At 43.3% G+C, this 17,495-nt stretch overlaps 1 protein-coding gene across 7 annotated transcripts in view; it reads left to right on the top strand.

Moving 5' to 3' along the window:
• The window catches only part of TMEM266 (transmembrane protein 266), a 113,722-nt gene extending 96,980 nt beyond the window's left edge, over positions 1-16,742 (top strand). For all 7 annotated transcript variants that reach the window (XM_077472267.1, XM_077472266.1, XM_077472269.1 and 4 more), the window contains 2 exons: positions 14,805-14,867; positions 15,700-16,742. In XM_077472267.1, the coding sequence (XP_077328393.1) occupies positions 14,805-14,867; positions 15,700-16,226 (590 nt within the window). In that variant the 3' untranslated portion in view covers positions 16,227-16,742. The remainder of the gene's footprint in view (positions 1-14,804; positions 14,868-15,699) is intronic.
• Positions 16,743-17,495: the final 753 nt, after the last annotated feature.

Genomic DNA, 17,495 nt, shown 5'->3' with positions numbered 1-17,495 from the left:
CCTGAGAAAAACTGATGTAGCCTTTGCATTCATGGCTTACAGCTTGTTCCAGTCTAGAGTTAGTCTCTATTTATTTCAAGTGATGCTGATTGTTATTGCTAGGTGTCACAACCAGGTTACCCCAGCACTTTGTTATATATAGTTGTTGCCGTATTCCCTGATGAATTAGGACCTTTGATTGGGTCACTTTTATATATGTATGTTTCCATTGTATTTTGCTGCTTTGGGAATGCTGGATACTTTAAAGAAATTTGCAAAAAAAAATAAACAATTCAGAGCAGAGTTGCCACTCTCATGTAGGCTGTGCCTGTTGTACTAAATGATACAGGGGCATGGTTATCCGTATTATCAAGCCTCCATAGAAAAGTGATGACAGACTGAGTAGTCCATCAAGTGTGCCCATTTTTTTTATTTTTTGTTGGTTTGACAACTTCAATCCTGGCCTCGATCCTCCTCGAGGATCTGCATGCAAGTGTTTTAGATTGGTGGTATCCAAAGTGGTTCAGTTTGCTCAATTCTGCTCAAGGGCCAAGCAACAGTTAATTTGCACAATATGGGACAAATCCATTCGGTCTCTGGACAAGCTGATTCAGTTGCATCCTCCAGAGAGTTGTCTCTCATGGTGGAATCTGTCCGTAGCATTGTCAGCAGACAGATTATTTTTTCTCCTTTTTGAAATATAAAATTGTCATGACAAACCCCAGTCTTCTGAGCAGGCCCTCTGTTGGTTCAGGGTTGTTGGTCTTCATAGTCAATGTTTCCAATCAATGTTCAGGTGTTACTAGCAATACACCTTTCATTACTTCAGTAACCCCCCCCCCCCCCCGACCAGTCATCTGCTTTGCATTCAATCAAAGCCACAGCTGTGGCCTACACCTATTAGGGGGCAAGAGGAACAACAATGGGAGCATGAGCTTGTTCTTAGGCGCAGCTTCAGGTTCCATTTACCTCCATGGTGTACATTTTTGGGATGGAAACTGGCAAGTGAAGTTTCTTAGCAGATCCTGGGGTAGTGGTGTCTCATCTGGAGGTGTTCCCTGAACATATGTCTGCACTGGGGATACCAGATGAGGATCTGCTAGCTTTGCTGTTTAACATGAAACTGGATTAGTCTCCATATATCCTGGTAGGGCCACAGTATCAGTATACCCAGTACACTATCGGTATACCCTTCAAGCCTTTACACTGCTGAAATTTGTACGTCATCAACTATGAAAAGATTGGAGCCAAGGGCATTCCGGTCGTTGCCATAGCTCCAAATTGGCTCAGAAAGAAGGGCTGGCCTTCAGATTTCTATGTGCCTAGTGTCTTTCCTGTAGGCAGCAATATAAGGTAGGTTGCATAATGAATAATTGCATAATATCTAAATGGACTCAGAAAAAAAGATTTTACAGTTAGTACAAAAATCCTATTGCCCTCTGCTGTTAGTCTCTTCTGTGATTGGAGTCCCTTTTAGCGCCATCAGGTGTGGACATTGCAGCTATATTTTTTTTTTTTTTACTACTTTCCTGCAAGAATTTGTGGCACAAATCACCCACAAATGTAGGCTAGCTCTCTGCACATTTTTTAAATGGCATTTACATGCAGCCTTAGAGACTGCTGAGCAACCTGTCAGGCCGCGTACACACGCGGGGACTGTTCGCCCAACTTTGTCCGTCAAACAGTTTCAGCAAACAGTCCGCTCAAAATTAGCATGGACGGACATGGCCACACACGACGAACGAACAGTTTGCTGAAACCATGCGCGATGACGTGAACGGCACGTACGACGGGACGAAAAATACGACGTCCTATACACTGCATTATAACTTTCGGCGTGTAAATCCTTTCTGAGCATGCGCGGAACTTAGTTTGACGAACAAGCCTACACACGAGGGGACTGTTCGCTGAAACAAAGTTTCAGCGGACAGTTTTTCAGAATTTCCGAAAAACCTTGTTCAGTGGACTGTTCGCTGAAACTGTCCGCTGAAAGCCCACACACGAGCGGACTGTCCGCCGAAACACTGTTCAGCGGACAAAGTTGGGCGAACAGTCCCCGCGTGTGTACGCGGCCTCACAGAGACTGTGGTTCTGAATCCCCCCAACACCTATCGGCCTTGTACTTGTTTGTACAAAATTTTCCCCATTGGTGGGCTATATTGCAGTGGAAGACTGTTTGTTTGTGTTTAAGGACTCAGCTGATAAGCAGTTGGAAACTGTCTAGAGCTGTTCTCGCCGGTGGGCCCTGCCCTTCACTCCATCTTAACTATAACTTTACTTTGTCAGGCTGGGTTCACACCATTGCGAATTTGCAATAGCAGGAGATTTTGACAGGCTCTCTGCAGCCGGTTCACTGGCTCCGGTGTAAATTTGCACAGGAGCCCTGTGTGTCTTTTGGTCGGTTTCAGGGCCACATTCAGACAAAAATTCATCTGAAATCAGACCTAAAATGGTGAACCAGGACACACCGGACCCCTGCTGTGAGCAATGGTGTGAACTCAGCCTTAAACTTTGGCTCACTAGTCAAAATATATTTATCACTATGGATATCTTAATTATAGTGTATGCTGAGTGACAGTCTGCAGGAAGTTTCCTGTCTTATCGGTCTCGTGTCTCCTGTAAAAGAATACATGCATAGCATTGGATCAACGTGATATTATTAACTAAGCTGCTGGTAACAGGAGCCCAAGGAACAGAATGAAAGTCTCCCGTCACAATATCCTTTAAGAAAAGTCCTTTCATTTGTTATTCTACATGGAATCCAGCTGGTCTGTCATTGCCCACCTTCACCAGGGAATTCACATTCAAGGTGCTGGCCCTGGTGTTTATCCCTGCTATGGTATTGTGGAATACTTTTGAAGAACTCCTATTGATGGAACAGCCAGTGTGGGCCCTGTTATACAACATAGTCTTGACTGTACAAATGTTACAGCGGTTTGGAGGGGTCCTAAGCCTTCAGAAATGGGTACTGGAACCCTCATTGTTTGGAGCATCACAGAAGCTGGGAAGGAGTCCTGGGCATCCTCTTGGAAGTCAGTCTCATTTCCTGATCAGTATTCTGGATCTTTGGGGAGTTTGACTGACTCTGCAGTTTTGGACTATTCTGCTGTAAGGTCATTTGATCTGGCTTCAGTTGGACAGTGCTGCAGCAGTGGTGTACATCAACCACAGGAACCAGAAGTCTCACCATGACAAGAGGTAGATTGGATCCTGGCATGGGCAGAACTTCATTTTCTCGCCTTATCCATGATGTACATTCCAGATTAGGCAATTGGTAAGCAGACTTTCACAGCTGACCGCAACTGGACCTGGGGGAGAGGTCCCTACATTTAGAGGTTTCTAGACCTGTGTCCCAGGTGTGGAGAACCAGATGTTGAACCTGGAGACCTGGGGTTTCACAACAAATTGGACAGGTTTGCCTCCAGATAAAGGAATCCTCAAGTGGAGGCATTGGATGCTCTGGTGGTTGCATAGGATCAGTACATCCTATCTTTACCCTTTCTCCCCTTGAATGTTTGTCCTCATCTGCTTCACAGGATCCAAGTGAAGGGCATTCTGGTGATCTTTATTGCTCCAGACTGGCCCAAACAAATGTGGTTTGCTGACCTGGTAAGACTCCTGGAAGACACTTCATGGGCTCTGCTGGATCATCAGGATCTTTGTCTCAAGAACCCATTTTTACCATCCTGCTTAGCAGTTGCTGGCTTTAACATCAAGGCTGTTGAAGCCTAAGTGTTAAGAAACAGAGGCATCCCTGAATCTGTCATTCCTACAGTGCTAAAAGCTGGGAAGGCTATATCCCTATGATCTATTAAACATGGAAGGCCTACTTCACTTGGTGTGAATCTTTTGGGATTTCACTTGAGTTTTTCCATGGTACAAATCCTTTTTTTTTTTTTCTGCCGCTAGGTTTGGACCATCGTTGGTATTTACTGTCCTTTTTATACTAACCTAAATCCACGATAGTATAAAAGGACAGGCACTATGCATAGTCCTTCAGTTATTGCGTTTCCTCCAGCCAGACAGGATTGCCAGGTTTTCTTGCTCTTCTATCAGGCCTTCGTGCTAGGTGACAGGGGCCTTCCAGGCTAAAGTTTGTGTTCCCTGGGGGGCAGAAGAAAGGATTAGCCTCGGCTCCCCTGGTAAATGCCCAGGGGAGGCTGGGGGACGCTCTCCCCTGTAGTTTTTGGAGTCCTCAGGGCAGCCATGGTAGGAGGCTAAACCCTGTCCTTTTGATGTAGCATGGTGCACTCACCTGCTGTTTTCTCCACATGTGCTGCAGTCAGCCATGACTTCCTGATTGCCTGAGGAAGCCGAGAACGGCATCCTGAGGTTAAGTCTGGTCTGGCCGATGACACGTTTCAGGCGGCAGTGATGTGGCAGGGACGCCAGTGGCCATCTTGGACAGGGCAGACACTGGAATGGAGCCCCGGCCTGCCCGCCATGGCCCCCGAGACCAACAGGAGGACGGCACCCATCTGCCCGGCAGCAGCCCCACCCCGGCTGGCTGCCTTGGAGTACTCTAGCAGGCTAGAGGGGGAATGCAGGATACCTGAGCATGCTGATCCACAGGGAGGATGCGGGCCAAGCAGGGTGGTCCCAGCCTATTTAAGGACCCTGCGCTGATCGTTCCCTGCAGGTACATCATGGAGGACGCTGCTGCAGAGGAGGTTCGGGGGATGCAGAAGGATACAAGCCCTAAAGTAGGAAATTGATGAATGTGCATCATCTTATCCTTACCTACTGCTCGGTGGAGGGGTCACTTGAGTGAGGTCTTTTTTTGCTTATGTATTTTTTCCTAGTAAAAATCAGCGAAAGCCCCTAAAAAGAGATGTGCCTCTTGTAAACCTAAATTATCATCCTCATGGAAAAAATCATAATGCCAGGATTGCATAGATGCTTTAGCCAAAAAAGAAACTAGCTCTATGTCCAAGAAGTTTCTAGATACAATGAAGACAGAAGTTGGTTAAACCTTTTGGATCCTTCAGATCCTCTCTAAGAGTCAAGGCCCCCGGAAACTGCTATACCTAGTACTTCTGGTTCTAGCTCAGCAACTCCGATTCCCACCCCTGCGAATGTAGAGGGTACTGGAGGAGATGGGAGAAGGGTCCAGCTGGGAATCTAGCCCTGAAGAGGGAGAACTCATGGAAGAAAAAGGTAGTCTGGTTCAGAAATTCCTTTTTCCTTCCGATGAGACATAGGAGCTCCTAAAGTTAATTTATGATACCTTAGAGCTAGAAGAGGATTTATCTATCCATGACAAATTTATATGCGGGGTTGCCTACAAAAGATTCAACATCTTTCTTTTCCGGTTCATGCATCTTTGAAGGATACAATTTTACAGGAATGGAAAGGGCCTGGAAAGAGGTTTCCCCCCCCCCCCCCCCCCCTAAAAGCCTCAAAAGGTTTCCATTTAAAGAGGAGGATGTGTCCAAAGCTGGATGCAGCCTGTCCAGTGTAGCAAAGAGTTCCGATTTATCCTTTTGAAGACACAGGATCACTCAAAGATGCTATGGACAGGAAGGCAGAAGCCTACCTTAGGAAAAGCATTGCTTCTACCTGCGTTTCCACGTCCTTTTGACCTATGGTTAAGGCAGCTAAAAAAAATTACTGGAGAGTGATACCCCAAAAGAAGAGCTTCTGGATTCACTTCCAGTACTTACCAAAGCGGTCACCTATATTGCTGACGCTTTGTCCGAAGCAATCAGATTTTCAGCTACACGCACAGCTATAAATTAACAAAGCTAGAAGGGCTGTTTGGCTGAAAACATGGGCAGGGGATGCCTCTTCCAAGGCAAAGTTATGCTCTCTGCCATATAAAGGAGATGTAGTCTTTGGAGAAGATTCAGATTCAGTGTTTGAATGTCATCGGACAGGAAGTGAGGTTTTCCAATCCCCAAAAAACAGCAACACAAGAGTTTCGTCCTTTCAGGTAAATGGGTCCAGAAGGAGGCGGCAAGCAAGATCAGAAAAGACCATGGCAAAATAGAAGGGAACGGGGTTTTTTGTTTACCCCCTCGCAGCTTAAAGAAAAAGGGCTATGACTCCCTTTGCCGGGTAGGAGGGAGGCTGGGAGCCTTCCTATCCTAATGGCAATGCACATCAACGCATACATCTTAGACCTAATCACCAGGGGTTATCGGATAGAAATCAATCTGGTCGCCCAGAACGTTTTCTCCTAACCCAATAAATGCAGACATGGCAGCTGCCATGACAGACCTGCTCCAAGAAATGATGGACCAAGGATTTGTATCCTCCCTTTCACAAAGGGAAAGCAAAGGGGGTATTTACTCTTGCATCTTTCTAAGGAAAAACCAATCGGGAAGATTCAGGCTCATCCTCAACCTAAAGATTTATTTTTTTACAGAACAGTCATACAAAAAATACGTCAAAAGAACTACTGACTCGAGGGGCATTTATGGCTACAATAGACCTACAGGATGCCTATTTACACATCCCCATCAGGGAATGTTCAAACGTTTTTCTAAGGTTTTCAGTAAAAGGTCTAAAACAGACAATAGATTTCCAGTTCAATGCATTACCTTTTGGGCTAGCATCGGCTCCGAGAATATTCACAAAGGTGTAGGCGGAGGCACTACAGACCTTGAGGACAGAAGGGATCTTGATAATACCATATCTAGAGGACCTAATCTTGTTTGCAAAAATGGCAGCGGAATTGGAAAGGTCTTTAAACCAAACATCAAAACACCTTCTAGGATGGATTTTAAACACACAAAAATCTGATTTTCTCCCTGCACAGAAATGTACTTTTCTGGGTTACATAGATTTCCTAAAGGCAAAAACCTTACTAGAAGAGAAATGAGCAATGCTGATGGCAGAAACCAAAAGGCTCATATGGAAGTCCTACAGCGTCCATCAGGAAGATAATGAGGTTAATCGGGACTAATGACCGCACCGATTCTGGCAGTGACTTGGTCCCAGACTTGGATAAGAGCTCTTCAGAGGCTCATGTTATTGGTATGAGATGGTCACAAACAATCACTGAACAATCTTGTGGAACTGCCGAGTCAAGTGGATGAGTCTTTACAGTGGTGGCTGCAAGAAAAGAATCGGTCTCTAGGACACTGCTGGTCACAAATAAACCCGTTAAGAATTAGACGCAAGTGCTTGGGGCTAGGGAGCTCACATAGACCACCAGACAGCACAGGGAAAATGGGATCAGTCCTGGGTCAAGAAGTCTTCCAATGTGAGAAAACTGAGGGCCACCTGGGAAGCCCTACGCACCTTTGCATTCTTCATAAGAGGAAGACCTGTATTAATCCTTTCGGACAATATCGCCACAGTATCCTATATCAACAAACGAGGCACGCGCTCAGTAATCCTCAGTGAAATAGCGGGGTTAATGTTCTCCTGGTCAGAAGAGAACGTTCTTTCCCTTACAGCAGTGCACATCAAAGGAAAATTTTAATTCACTAGCAGATTTTCTTGGCAGAGAACAGAGCTCTCACACAGATTGGAGTCTGAACAAAGAAGTGTTCACGCTGATCGTGCAAAGCTGGGGCTAAACAGAGATGGACTCTTTTTTTGCTTTTTCAAAATAATGGGGACATTATTCTCGATTTCTCAATACACATGGATCCGAGCAGTTTAGGATTGGATACGTTTGCCCACCCCGGTCAGGGAAGCTTCTGTACGCGTTTCCTCCCTTTAGGCTCATTCCAAAAGTCTTACTGAAGATCCAGACCACAGAAGCAAAGGTCATCGTAATCGCCCCGTTCTGCCAAAAAAGAGCGTGGTTTCCTGCAATCCAGAACCTCTCAATCACAGACCCCTGGAAACCTCCAGTGAGGGAGGAGTTACTAGTACAATGAGAATTGCATCACCTGCAACTGGGGTCATCTTTTTCTGACCGCCTGGTTACTAAGGAAGAATTGCTAAAGGGCAAAGGTCTGTCAGAGAAAGTAATCTGTACTATATTTGATGGTAGAAAAAAGGGCAGGATCTTCAGGTCTGTAACTCCAGCCGTACTTGATTTTTGAGGATGGTACAGGTTTAGGTCTTGCACCCAGTACTCTTAAAGTGCAAGTGGTGGCATTAACCAATTTTTTTTGACCTAAGATTAGCAGATGACACTCTGATAAAAAGGTTTATCAAGGCAGTCTCTAGGAAAAGACCTTAATAAAGGCGATTTCCCCTTTGGGACCTATCAGTAGTACTGCAGAGTTTTATAAAAACATTATTATAGAACTATTTGAGCCTCTGGTAGAAAGCTCTTTAAAACTTCTAAGATAAAAAACAGTATATACAGTACTGGTAGCCCTGGTGTCGGCCAGGAGAGTTGAAGTACAAGCTTTATCAATAGCTTAACCTTATTGTTACATTTTTCCCAACAAGGTAATTTTGTCCATGGATTCAGGGTTCCGACCAAAAGTGTCCACCGATTTTCACAGGACATAGTAATTCCACCTTTTAGTGGGCAAGCACGCAATTTTAAAGGAAGAAAACTTTTACAAATTGGACGTCAGGAGATGCTTGTTATGCTACATTGAAAGAACTAAAGATTGGAGAATAGTACCCAGTCTGTGCTGTACTCGGGTCCTAGGAAAGGACAAGGTGCCTCAAAAACAACTATTGCTAAGGATGAAATCCGCTATTGAGGAAGACTCTTCCATAGCAGGACTGCAAGCACCACCAAAACGAATGCCGCGTACAAACGACCGGACTTTCCGGCAGAATAAACTGACTGTCTTTCCGACTGAGTTCCGACCGAACGGGCTTGCCTACACACGATCACACCAAAGTTCGTTAGTCTCAATCGCGATGACGTACGACAGGACTAGAAAAGGAAGTTCAATAGCCAGTAGCCAATAACTGCCCTTGTGTTGAATTTGGTCCGTCGGACTAGCAAACAGACTAACGGTTTTCCCGATAGGAATTAACTACGTCGGAAAAATTTAAAACCTGTTCTATTTCTAGATCCGGCAGAATTTTTGAAGAAAAAAGTCAGATGAAGCCCACACATGATAGGAATATCCGATGAAATGATTCAGTCTGACCTTTTCTGCGGGAAAGTCCGGTCGTGTGTACGCGGCATTAGAGCACATTCCACTAGAGCCTTAGCCTCAGCCACCTGGTCGGGTTTCCAGGCTTTTGTAAGACACTACCATCTGGAACTTCTGTCATCCATTAACCAGGCTTTAGGGAGAAGTGCTTCAGGCAGTCGTCCCTCCCTAACAGGTATTATTTCTATGATGTTGCTCTCATAAGGCCGTCCTGGAGGATGACTTGGGAAAACAAAGTTATTACATGTTAACTTGATTTCCAGGAATCTTCCAGGACGGCACTGTTCCTATCCTATGAATATGTCATTGTAATTATGGTTATTAGGGGTGTGCGTTGTAGGCCTTTGGTTATTTGTTATTACTGAGGGACCATGCATAGTTCCTTACTTTTATACTAACATGGATTTGTGTTTCCTGTGCTAGGTGGGAGAAGCAACTCTCTCATAAGGCTGTCCTGGAAGAACCTAGTTTTCTAGGCATTCATTGAGGGACACAGGTTTCACCTCCTTTGTTTATTATGTTGTTGGTATTATTGTGCTACAACACTGAGGCATGCTGGTAGTAGGAAGAGTTATCCTAAGCTGGCCTGCAGGTTTTTTGCTGACCAGTGTCCAATCCTCCTGTAGGCAGCGGTATAACCCGAGGATCCTGCAAAGGATTTTTTGGCGAGTACAAAAATGCTGATGTTTCCATCATACTGGGTTTTTTAATGTTGAGATGTAGAATATCTGGTGTGGCATTACAAAATAACTGTATAATAGAAAAATGTATTCTGTGTAAATTAAAGTATAACTATAGGCAAAACTTTTTTTTTTCTCATTTTGGACAGAGTATGGGAGGGTCATAACCCCTGTCCATAAATTTTGTGCCATCTGTGTCCCATTGCAGAGATTTCCCTTTACTTCCTGTCCCATAGCCAAAACAGGAAGTGAGAGGAAATCCTGCAAATTAAGGAAATTCTTTGAGGACCCTCAGGTCACTAGAACTAATGTCCCTAGAACTAATGTCCCAATGGAAAGGTTTCCCCTCAAGTACAGTGGATTAAAAAAGTCTACATACACTTGTTAAAACGTCAGGTTTCTGTGATGTAAAAAAATTAAACAGATTAAATAATTTCATAACATTTTCCACCTTTTAATGTGACCTATAAACTGAATAACAAACTGAAATTATTTTTGGTGGAGGGAAGTAAAAATAAAAAAATAAAATATGGTTGCCTAAGTGTGCACAGCCTCAAACTAATACTTTGTTGAAGTTCCTTTTGATTTTATTACAGCATTCAGTCTTTTTGTGTATGAGTCTATCAGCACGGCACATCTTGACTTGCACATTTTTGCCCACTCTTCTTTGCAAAAACATTCCAAATCTGTCAGATTGTGAGGGCATTTCCTGTGCACAGCCCTCTTCAGATCACCCTGCAGTTATTCAATCGGATTCAGGTCTGGGCTTTGGCTGGGCCATTCCAAAACTTTAAACTTCTTCTGGTGAAGCCGTTCCTTTGTTGATTTGGATGTATGTTTTGGGTCATGCTGAAAGATCTTTGTGATCAGCTTTCTATCAGAAGCTTATAGGTTTTGTGCCAATATTGACTGGTATTTGGAACTGTTCATAATTCTCTCTACCTTGACTAAGCCCCTGTTCCAGCTGAAGAAAAACAGCCCAAAGAATGATGCTGCCACCACCATGCTTCACCACTGTGGGTATGGTGTTCTTTTGGTGATAGTGTTTTTGCGCCGAACATCTTTTAGAATTATGACCAAAAAGTTCAACCTTGGTTTCATCAGACCATGACACATTTTCCCCCATGCTCTTCTGAGACTTCAGATTTGTTTTTGCAAAATTTAGCCAGCCTTGGATGTTTTTCTTTGTAAAAAGTCTTCCATATTGCCACTCTACCCCATAAGCCCAGACATATGAAGATTACGGGACAGTGTTGTCACATGTACCACACAGCCAGTACTTGCCAGATATTCCTACAGCTCCTTTATTGTTGCTTGTTGTAGGCTTCTTGGCAGCCTCCCTGACCAGTTTTCTTCTCGTCTTTTCATCAATTTTGGAGGGACGTCCAGTTCTTGGTAATGTCACTGTCGTGCATATTTTCTCTACATGATGACTGTCTTCACTGTGTTCCATGGTATATCTAATGTCTTGGAAATTCTTTTATACCTTTTATAAATTCTGATACCTTTTAACAATGAGATCCCTCTGTTGCTTTGGAAGCTCTCTGCGGACCATGGCTTTTGCTGTAGGATGCAACTAAGACAATGTCAGGAAAGACTTGCTAGAACAGCTGAACTTTATTTGGGGTTAATTAGAGGCACTTTAAATAATGGCATTGTGTACTGACTCCTATTTAACATGAGTTTGAATGTGATTGCTTAATTCTGAACACAGCTACATCCCCAGTTATAAGAGGGTGTACACACTTATGCAACCACATTTTTTTTATTTTTACTTTTTCACTGACACCAATGATGGGTCACTACTCCTCCCTCTAATACCAAAGATGGAGCACTATTCTTCCCACTGACACCAACGATGGGCCATTATACCTCCCTGGAATTTATTGCTGTGACCCTACATCATGCATTCAAAGGAGCTGTCCATACAAGTGAAACAGACCATTGTAAGGCTTCAAAAATGAAACCAATCCATCAGCGAGATAGCGGCAACATTAGGAGTGGCCAAATCAACAGTTTGGCACTTTCTGAGGAAAGAAGTCTGCACTGGGGACCTCAGAAACATAAAAAGGCCCTGCATGTCCACAGACAACAGTGGTGGATAATCGTAGGATCCTCTCCATAGTAAAGAAAAACCCGGTCACAACGTCCAGACAAGTGAAGGACACTCTCCAGGAGGTGGACGTATCATTGTTGAAGTCTACAATCAAGCGAAGACTTCACAAGAGCAAGCACACAGTGTTCACCACAAGGTGCAAACCATTCATAAGCCAGATAGACTAGACCATTTTTGGAAAAGCATTCTTTGGACAGATGAAACTAAGATTAATCTGTACCAGAATGACAGGAAGAAAGTGTGGAGAAGGCTTGGAACAGCTCATGATCCAAAGCACACAACTTCACCTGTAATACATGGTGGAGGCAGTGTGATGGCATGGGCATGCATGGCTTCCATAGGCACTGGGTTATTGGTGTTTATTGATGTGACAGAAGCAGGGGGATGAATTCTGCAGTGTTTAGAGAGATACTGTCACCTTAGATTCAGCCAAATGCAGCAAGGTTGATTGGATGGCGCTTCACGGTACAGATGTACAATGATCCAAAATACTGTGAAAGCAACCCAGGAAAGGAAGAGAAATGGATATTCTGCAAAACCTGATCTCAACCCAACTGAGCATGCATTTTACTTGCTGAAGGCAAAAGACCCACAAACAACTGAAGACAGCTGCTGTTAGAGCCTGGCAAAGCAGCAGAAAGGAAGAAACCCAGTCTTTGGTAATATCCATGGGTTCCAGACTTAAGGCAGTCATTCCCAGTAAAGGAGTCTCAACAAAATATTAACCACTTCAGCCCCTGAAGAATTTACCCACTTCCTGACCAGAGCACTATTTGCGATTCGGCACTGCTTTGCTTTAACTGACAATTGCACGGTTGTGCAACATGGCTCCCAAACAAAATTTATGTCCCTTTTTTTTACCCCACAAATAGAGCTTTCTTTTGGTGGTATTTGATCACCTTTTTGCGCTATAAATGAAGAAAAATAGTCAGTTTTGAACAAAATGCATTATTTTTTACTTTTTTGCTATATCCCCCCACTTTTTTTTCCTCCGTTTAGGCCGATACGTATTCTTCTACATATTTTTGGTAAAAAAAAAAAACACAAGCATTTGTTGATTGGTTTGTGCAAAAGTTATAGAGTCTACAAAATATGGGATAATTTTATGGCATTTTTATTGTTAATTTTTCTTTACTAGTAATGGCGGCGATCAACAATTTTTTTTTATTTTTTTTATCGTGACTGCGCCAATTTTGACACATTTTTGGGACCATTGGCATTAAGACAGCGATCAATGCTAAACAATTGCATTGATTACTGGAAAAATGTCACTGGTAGTGAAGGGGTTAACCACTAGGTGGTGCTGTAGGGGTTAAGTGAGTCCTAGGGAGTGATTCTAACTGTGGGGGGCAGGGGCTGTGTGACACGTCACTTATCAGTGCTTCTGATTACAGGGAGCACTGACCAGTCAGTGTCATTGGGCAGAACAGGGGGATGCTTGTTTTACATTAGCATCTCCCTGTTCTTCCTCACTGTGAGACGATCGCGGGTATGCCTGTGGACATCGAGTCCGCGGGACCCGCGGTCACGGAGCTCCTGGCACGCCCGCAAGCCGCCTCTTAAAGGGCAACATACAGGTATGTTAATCTGCCTGTATGTGCCCTTCTGCCGCAGTATATCTGAGTGAGGTGGTCGGGAAGCGGTTAAACATGAACATTTTATTTATGATTATATTTGTCCAATTACATTTGAGCCCCTGAAAATGGGGGGGCTGTGTATAAAATGGTTGCAGTTCCTAAAATTTGTACTTGATATTTATGTTCAACCCCTTGAATTAAAGCTGAAGGTCTGCACTTCAAATTCATTTGGATTGTTTCATTTTCATTTTTTTTCTGATGGCATACAGAGCCAAAAGTATGAAAATTGTGCCTGTGTCTAAAGATATATGGAGTGTGAATGGAGGAAGAGGACGACATGCCTTTTTATAGAGAAATATGGGTGGAGCTGAGTTCAAGAGTGACGCCCATCCACAATTGAGTGGCAATTTTTGGGCTGTGTCACCTGATCTATGAACTGATTGTAGTGTGTACTGTCGGATGAAGGGGTCTTCCTTGTGAACAATTAAGAAGATGATGGAAGGGATAATAAACAAAATAAAGGATGAGGGGCAAAAATGCTTTATTAAAGGAAAAAAAAATGGTGGTTTAAAAATGTATTTGCTATATGCGGATGGGTAGTTAAAAAGGTGAAAAACTCTGAACACTTTTTTTTTTTTTTTTTTTTTGGAAAAAAGATGAAGAAAAAAGATGTATAACTGGTGTAAAAGAAAATGGTATATGGGTAGGGTAGAGAGGGTATGTGGTCAGATATGTTGGAATCTGAAGTTAGGTACTGTATGGGATGAGGCAGAAGAATTTGTGAGGGTGTTGTGGTTACTTGTTCGCAAAGTCTTTTGAAACCGCCTGGCACTCAATGGACAGATGGAATGGAAGGTTCTCAATGATCCAAACTTGGAGTCCTTTAGTTCAGTGGTCATCAACCCTGTCCTCAGGGCCCACTACCAGGCCAGGTTTTATGTATTACCTTGGGGAGATGCAGACTAGAATACTGCAATCACTGAGCAGCAAATCATTATCTGTCATGTATTTCAGTTAACTTGCAAACCTGGCCTGTTAGTGGGCCCTGAGGACAGGGTTGATGACCACTGCTTTAGCAGATTGCCCGTGACAGTTTTTGAACTGTCTAGGAACACTGTAGTCGGTATCACCTGCTTCTATGGCCCGACGGTGTTCGCCAAATCTGGCCCTCAGGAGTCTGATGGTACACCCCACGTAGAGCAGGTGGAATGGGCATTGTAGACAATAGACCACGTAAGTCAGTGGAACAGCAATGGAAGATGGAGATGAAATAGGTTTTGCCGTTGGCGGTTAAAGGATTTTTGTCTGCGTCCAAACATATATGGACCTAACTATATAAGTATTTATATAAATAACATAACATGCTTGTAACTGATATATTACACTTTTTTTTTTTCTAGTTTGCTAATCTAGACATTTTATTTTACAGAGGTAATTACAAAGGATGACATGAATAATTATATCACACAGTATTATAATGAGCCCAGCAGTGGTAAGTGTACAGACTTGTATGCTAAATATATATCACTTTTATAAGTATTTCCTTGTTAAAATAGATTAATCTTGCTGAGCATTCCTTTAATATTAAATGCAAAACATTCTGGTGGTAAATCAAAGAGAGCAGTATTTATACGTGTTTAAAAAAGTGCATTTTTTTTTTTTTTTTATGAAACACATTGTGAGACAAATACAGACTTTAATGCTACCATCCATCCAAAATGTTAGTTGCTTGTTTATCTTAAAGTGATACTAAAGTCTCTTTTTTTGTTAAAAATAACAAACCTATTATACTCCCCTCCTCTGTGCAGTGGATTTGCACAGAGCAGTCCAGATCCTCCTCTTCTGGAGTCCCTCTTCAGTCTTCCTGGCCCCTCCCCCCCATTGAGTGCCCCCACAGCAAGCAGTGTGCTACGGGGGCACCCGAGCCTAGCTGCAGCTCCCGGTGTCCATTTCAAACTGATGCCATCAACACATGTGCAATGCCTGCAAAGATATGCCTTTTTTAGAAAGCCATATTTCCTTAATTTCCACCGAGAAGGTCCTGTGCCAGTTGCATTCCAGTTATCTGTCAAGTTCATGTGTTGCCCTGTTCAGAGAGTATCCAGCTGGTACAAGAGATTGACCAGGAGCCATCAGAATTGTGGATTTTTCAGAGGTAAGTATGACATTTGGGTCTTTATTGCCATCAAGAGAGGACAGAAAGCAAAAAACTGTGAATGGGTACTAAAGTCATTCCCATCTCGAGAAAAATGTAGGTGTAGAAAAGTAGGACCTTTTTATAGAAGGCATATCTTTTGAATGTTTTATATTGTGTTAACCTGCAGAAAGTGGAGTACCTGGGACTTGCATCATCACTACAGCTGCTATTGATGTTCACCATCACCCCAGCATATCGTCTGACCTCTACTCAGCAGAAGGCCCATTCAGCCAGGAGCAAACGAGCAGCTCCAGCAGCATAACATCAGTGAGTGTGTCTAGATCTCCAGAGAGCTCTGAAACGCTAGCACAAAGTATCAGCAGCCAGGCCTTCTGTTCATCCACAGACTGTAGTACTAGGGAGGAGTCTACAGACTACTGTCCCTTGGCCCAAACGTTCCAACGCACAGTGAATCATGCTGTTCAAGAACTTTTATCGTTTTCTGATGATGCTTCCTTCATGCAGAAAGGGCTGGATCGAGCTAGCTTGCATCGAAGTAATCCAGCAAGTTTACGTACAACTAGTCCCAGACAAGGCATAAGCATATACAACAGAGTAAATCGTGAAGGATTTGGAATGTTTCATGATAGGTCAGTGATTCCTCTTAATCTTCCTCTACTAGAAAGCAAAAAGATAGACGCAGAATTAAAATGAAGCAAGGCCTTAGATCCATGCCTCCTCAGTGAATAACACCGCAGTAGATTCTCAGTTAACAGCCAGTTATGACTGCTTTATCCAACATGACCAGACTGACATTGCTCAGAGGTTTACCGGCATCTGCTCCAGATATTGCTCAGTAGATCCAAATTCTGTGTCCCTGTGACCTTGATTTGGAACAGAAACCATCCTCAGAAGCCACCATTCATTATTCTCAGGAGATATATCCATTCTAAAATAACTCTTCTATGGCGGACCTCATAATCGAGTTTACAGAACTGATCCATTAACCGCATGCTTTTACTGTACAACCAACTTTGGAGAAGCTGTACCCAGGGCATATCCTGCACACAGATGTTTGATCAACTGGAACATCTGTTTTATTGCAAAATTACGGCTTTCATATATTTCCTTTACCCATAACTACAGATTTTCTACAAATTCTGCAATATTTTTGAATGCAATGAAATTTTGTCAGTACTTGGAAATGCAAAAATAAAATTTAAGAACAAAGATTTGTGCATTTCTTTACTATTGTCCACAGCTCATTTGCTTAACAGTTTATCTTAAAAATACTACATGAACCAAATTGTGTGTGTACATGCGGCAGCAAGGTGGAAGAGTTTGAATCATTTGCTCTCAGATGAGTACTGTGAGATGCTAGTGCTGACACCTTGCTACCATTTCTCCTCCATGTATTTGCCAGCAAGCTTTTGAAATGACAGCCAGGAGTTGCTGTGTAAAATACAGATGTTCTGACAAGACGTACAGGCAAAGCTTTTTTTTTTTTTGGTCATACTTCTCGTGGGTCACAGGAGTGCACTTGCTGTACTTGTGCTGCTTCCAGGTTCTGGAAGAATCCTGCCCATATTGTTGGGACCTACCCAGCTGCCCGATGAGACATCTGGCTCAGGCTTCCAGCTGGTGGCTGAGACAAAGCCAGCTACACCCATCCCAACTACAATTCAGCGCTTCAGTGAGCGATGGAGGGGCTGGGTAGAGAGCGGTGACTGTCAGCAGTTTCCCCTCAGAACTGAGTGATCAGCAGTCATGTAATCGCTCAGTCCTCTGTCTTAGAGCCAGCAGGGGACAGCTACAGAATATAGGCGAGTATGTATGTTTTTGTTTCTTTCTAGTAACCCCATACATATGCTTTTTATTAGACCCCCTAATGTCTGCATCAAGAGTACTTACCCATTATCTGTCCAATGCTAGCACATGGGGGTTTTTTTTAACCACTTTGGCTCTCACACCTGTTTACCCCCT

This window comes from Lithobates pipiens, unplaced genomic scaffold (genome assembly GCF_037356315.1).
Source record: "Lithobates pipiens isolate NorthernLeopardFrog02 unplaced genomic scaffold, aLitPip1_a1.2 Scaffold_8, whole genome shotgun sequence".
NCBI lineage: Eukaryota > Metazoa > Chordata > Amphibia > Anura > Ranidae > Lithobates > Lithobates pipiens.
The sequence above is the reverse complement of the archived record's forward strand: the minus strand, read 5'-3'. Positions and strand labels throughout refer to the sequence as shown.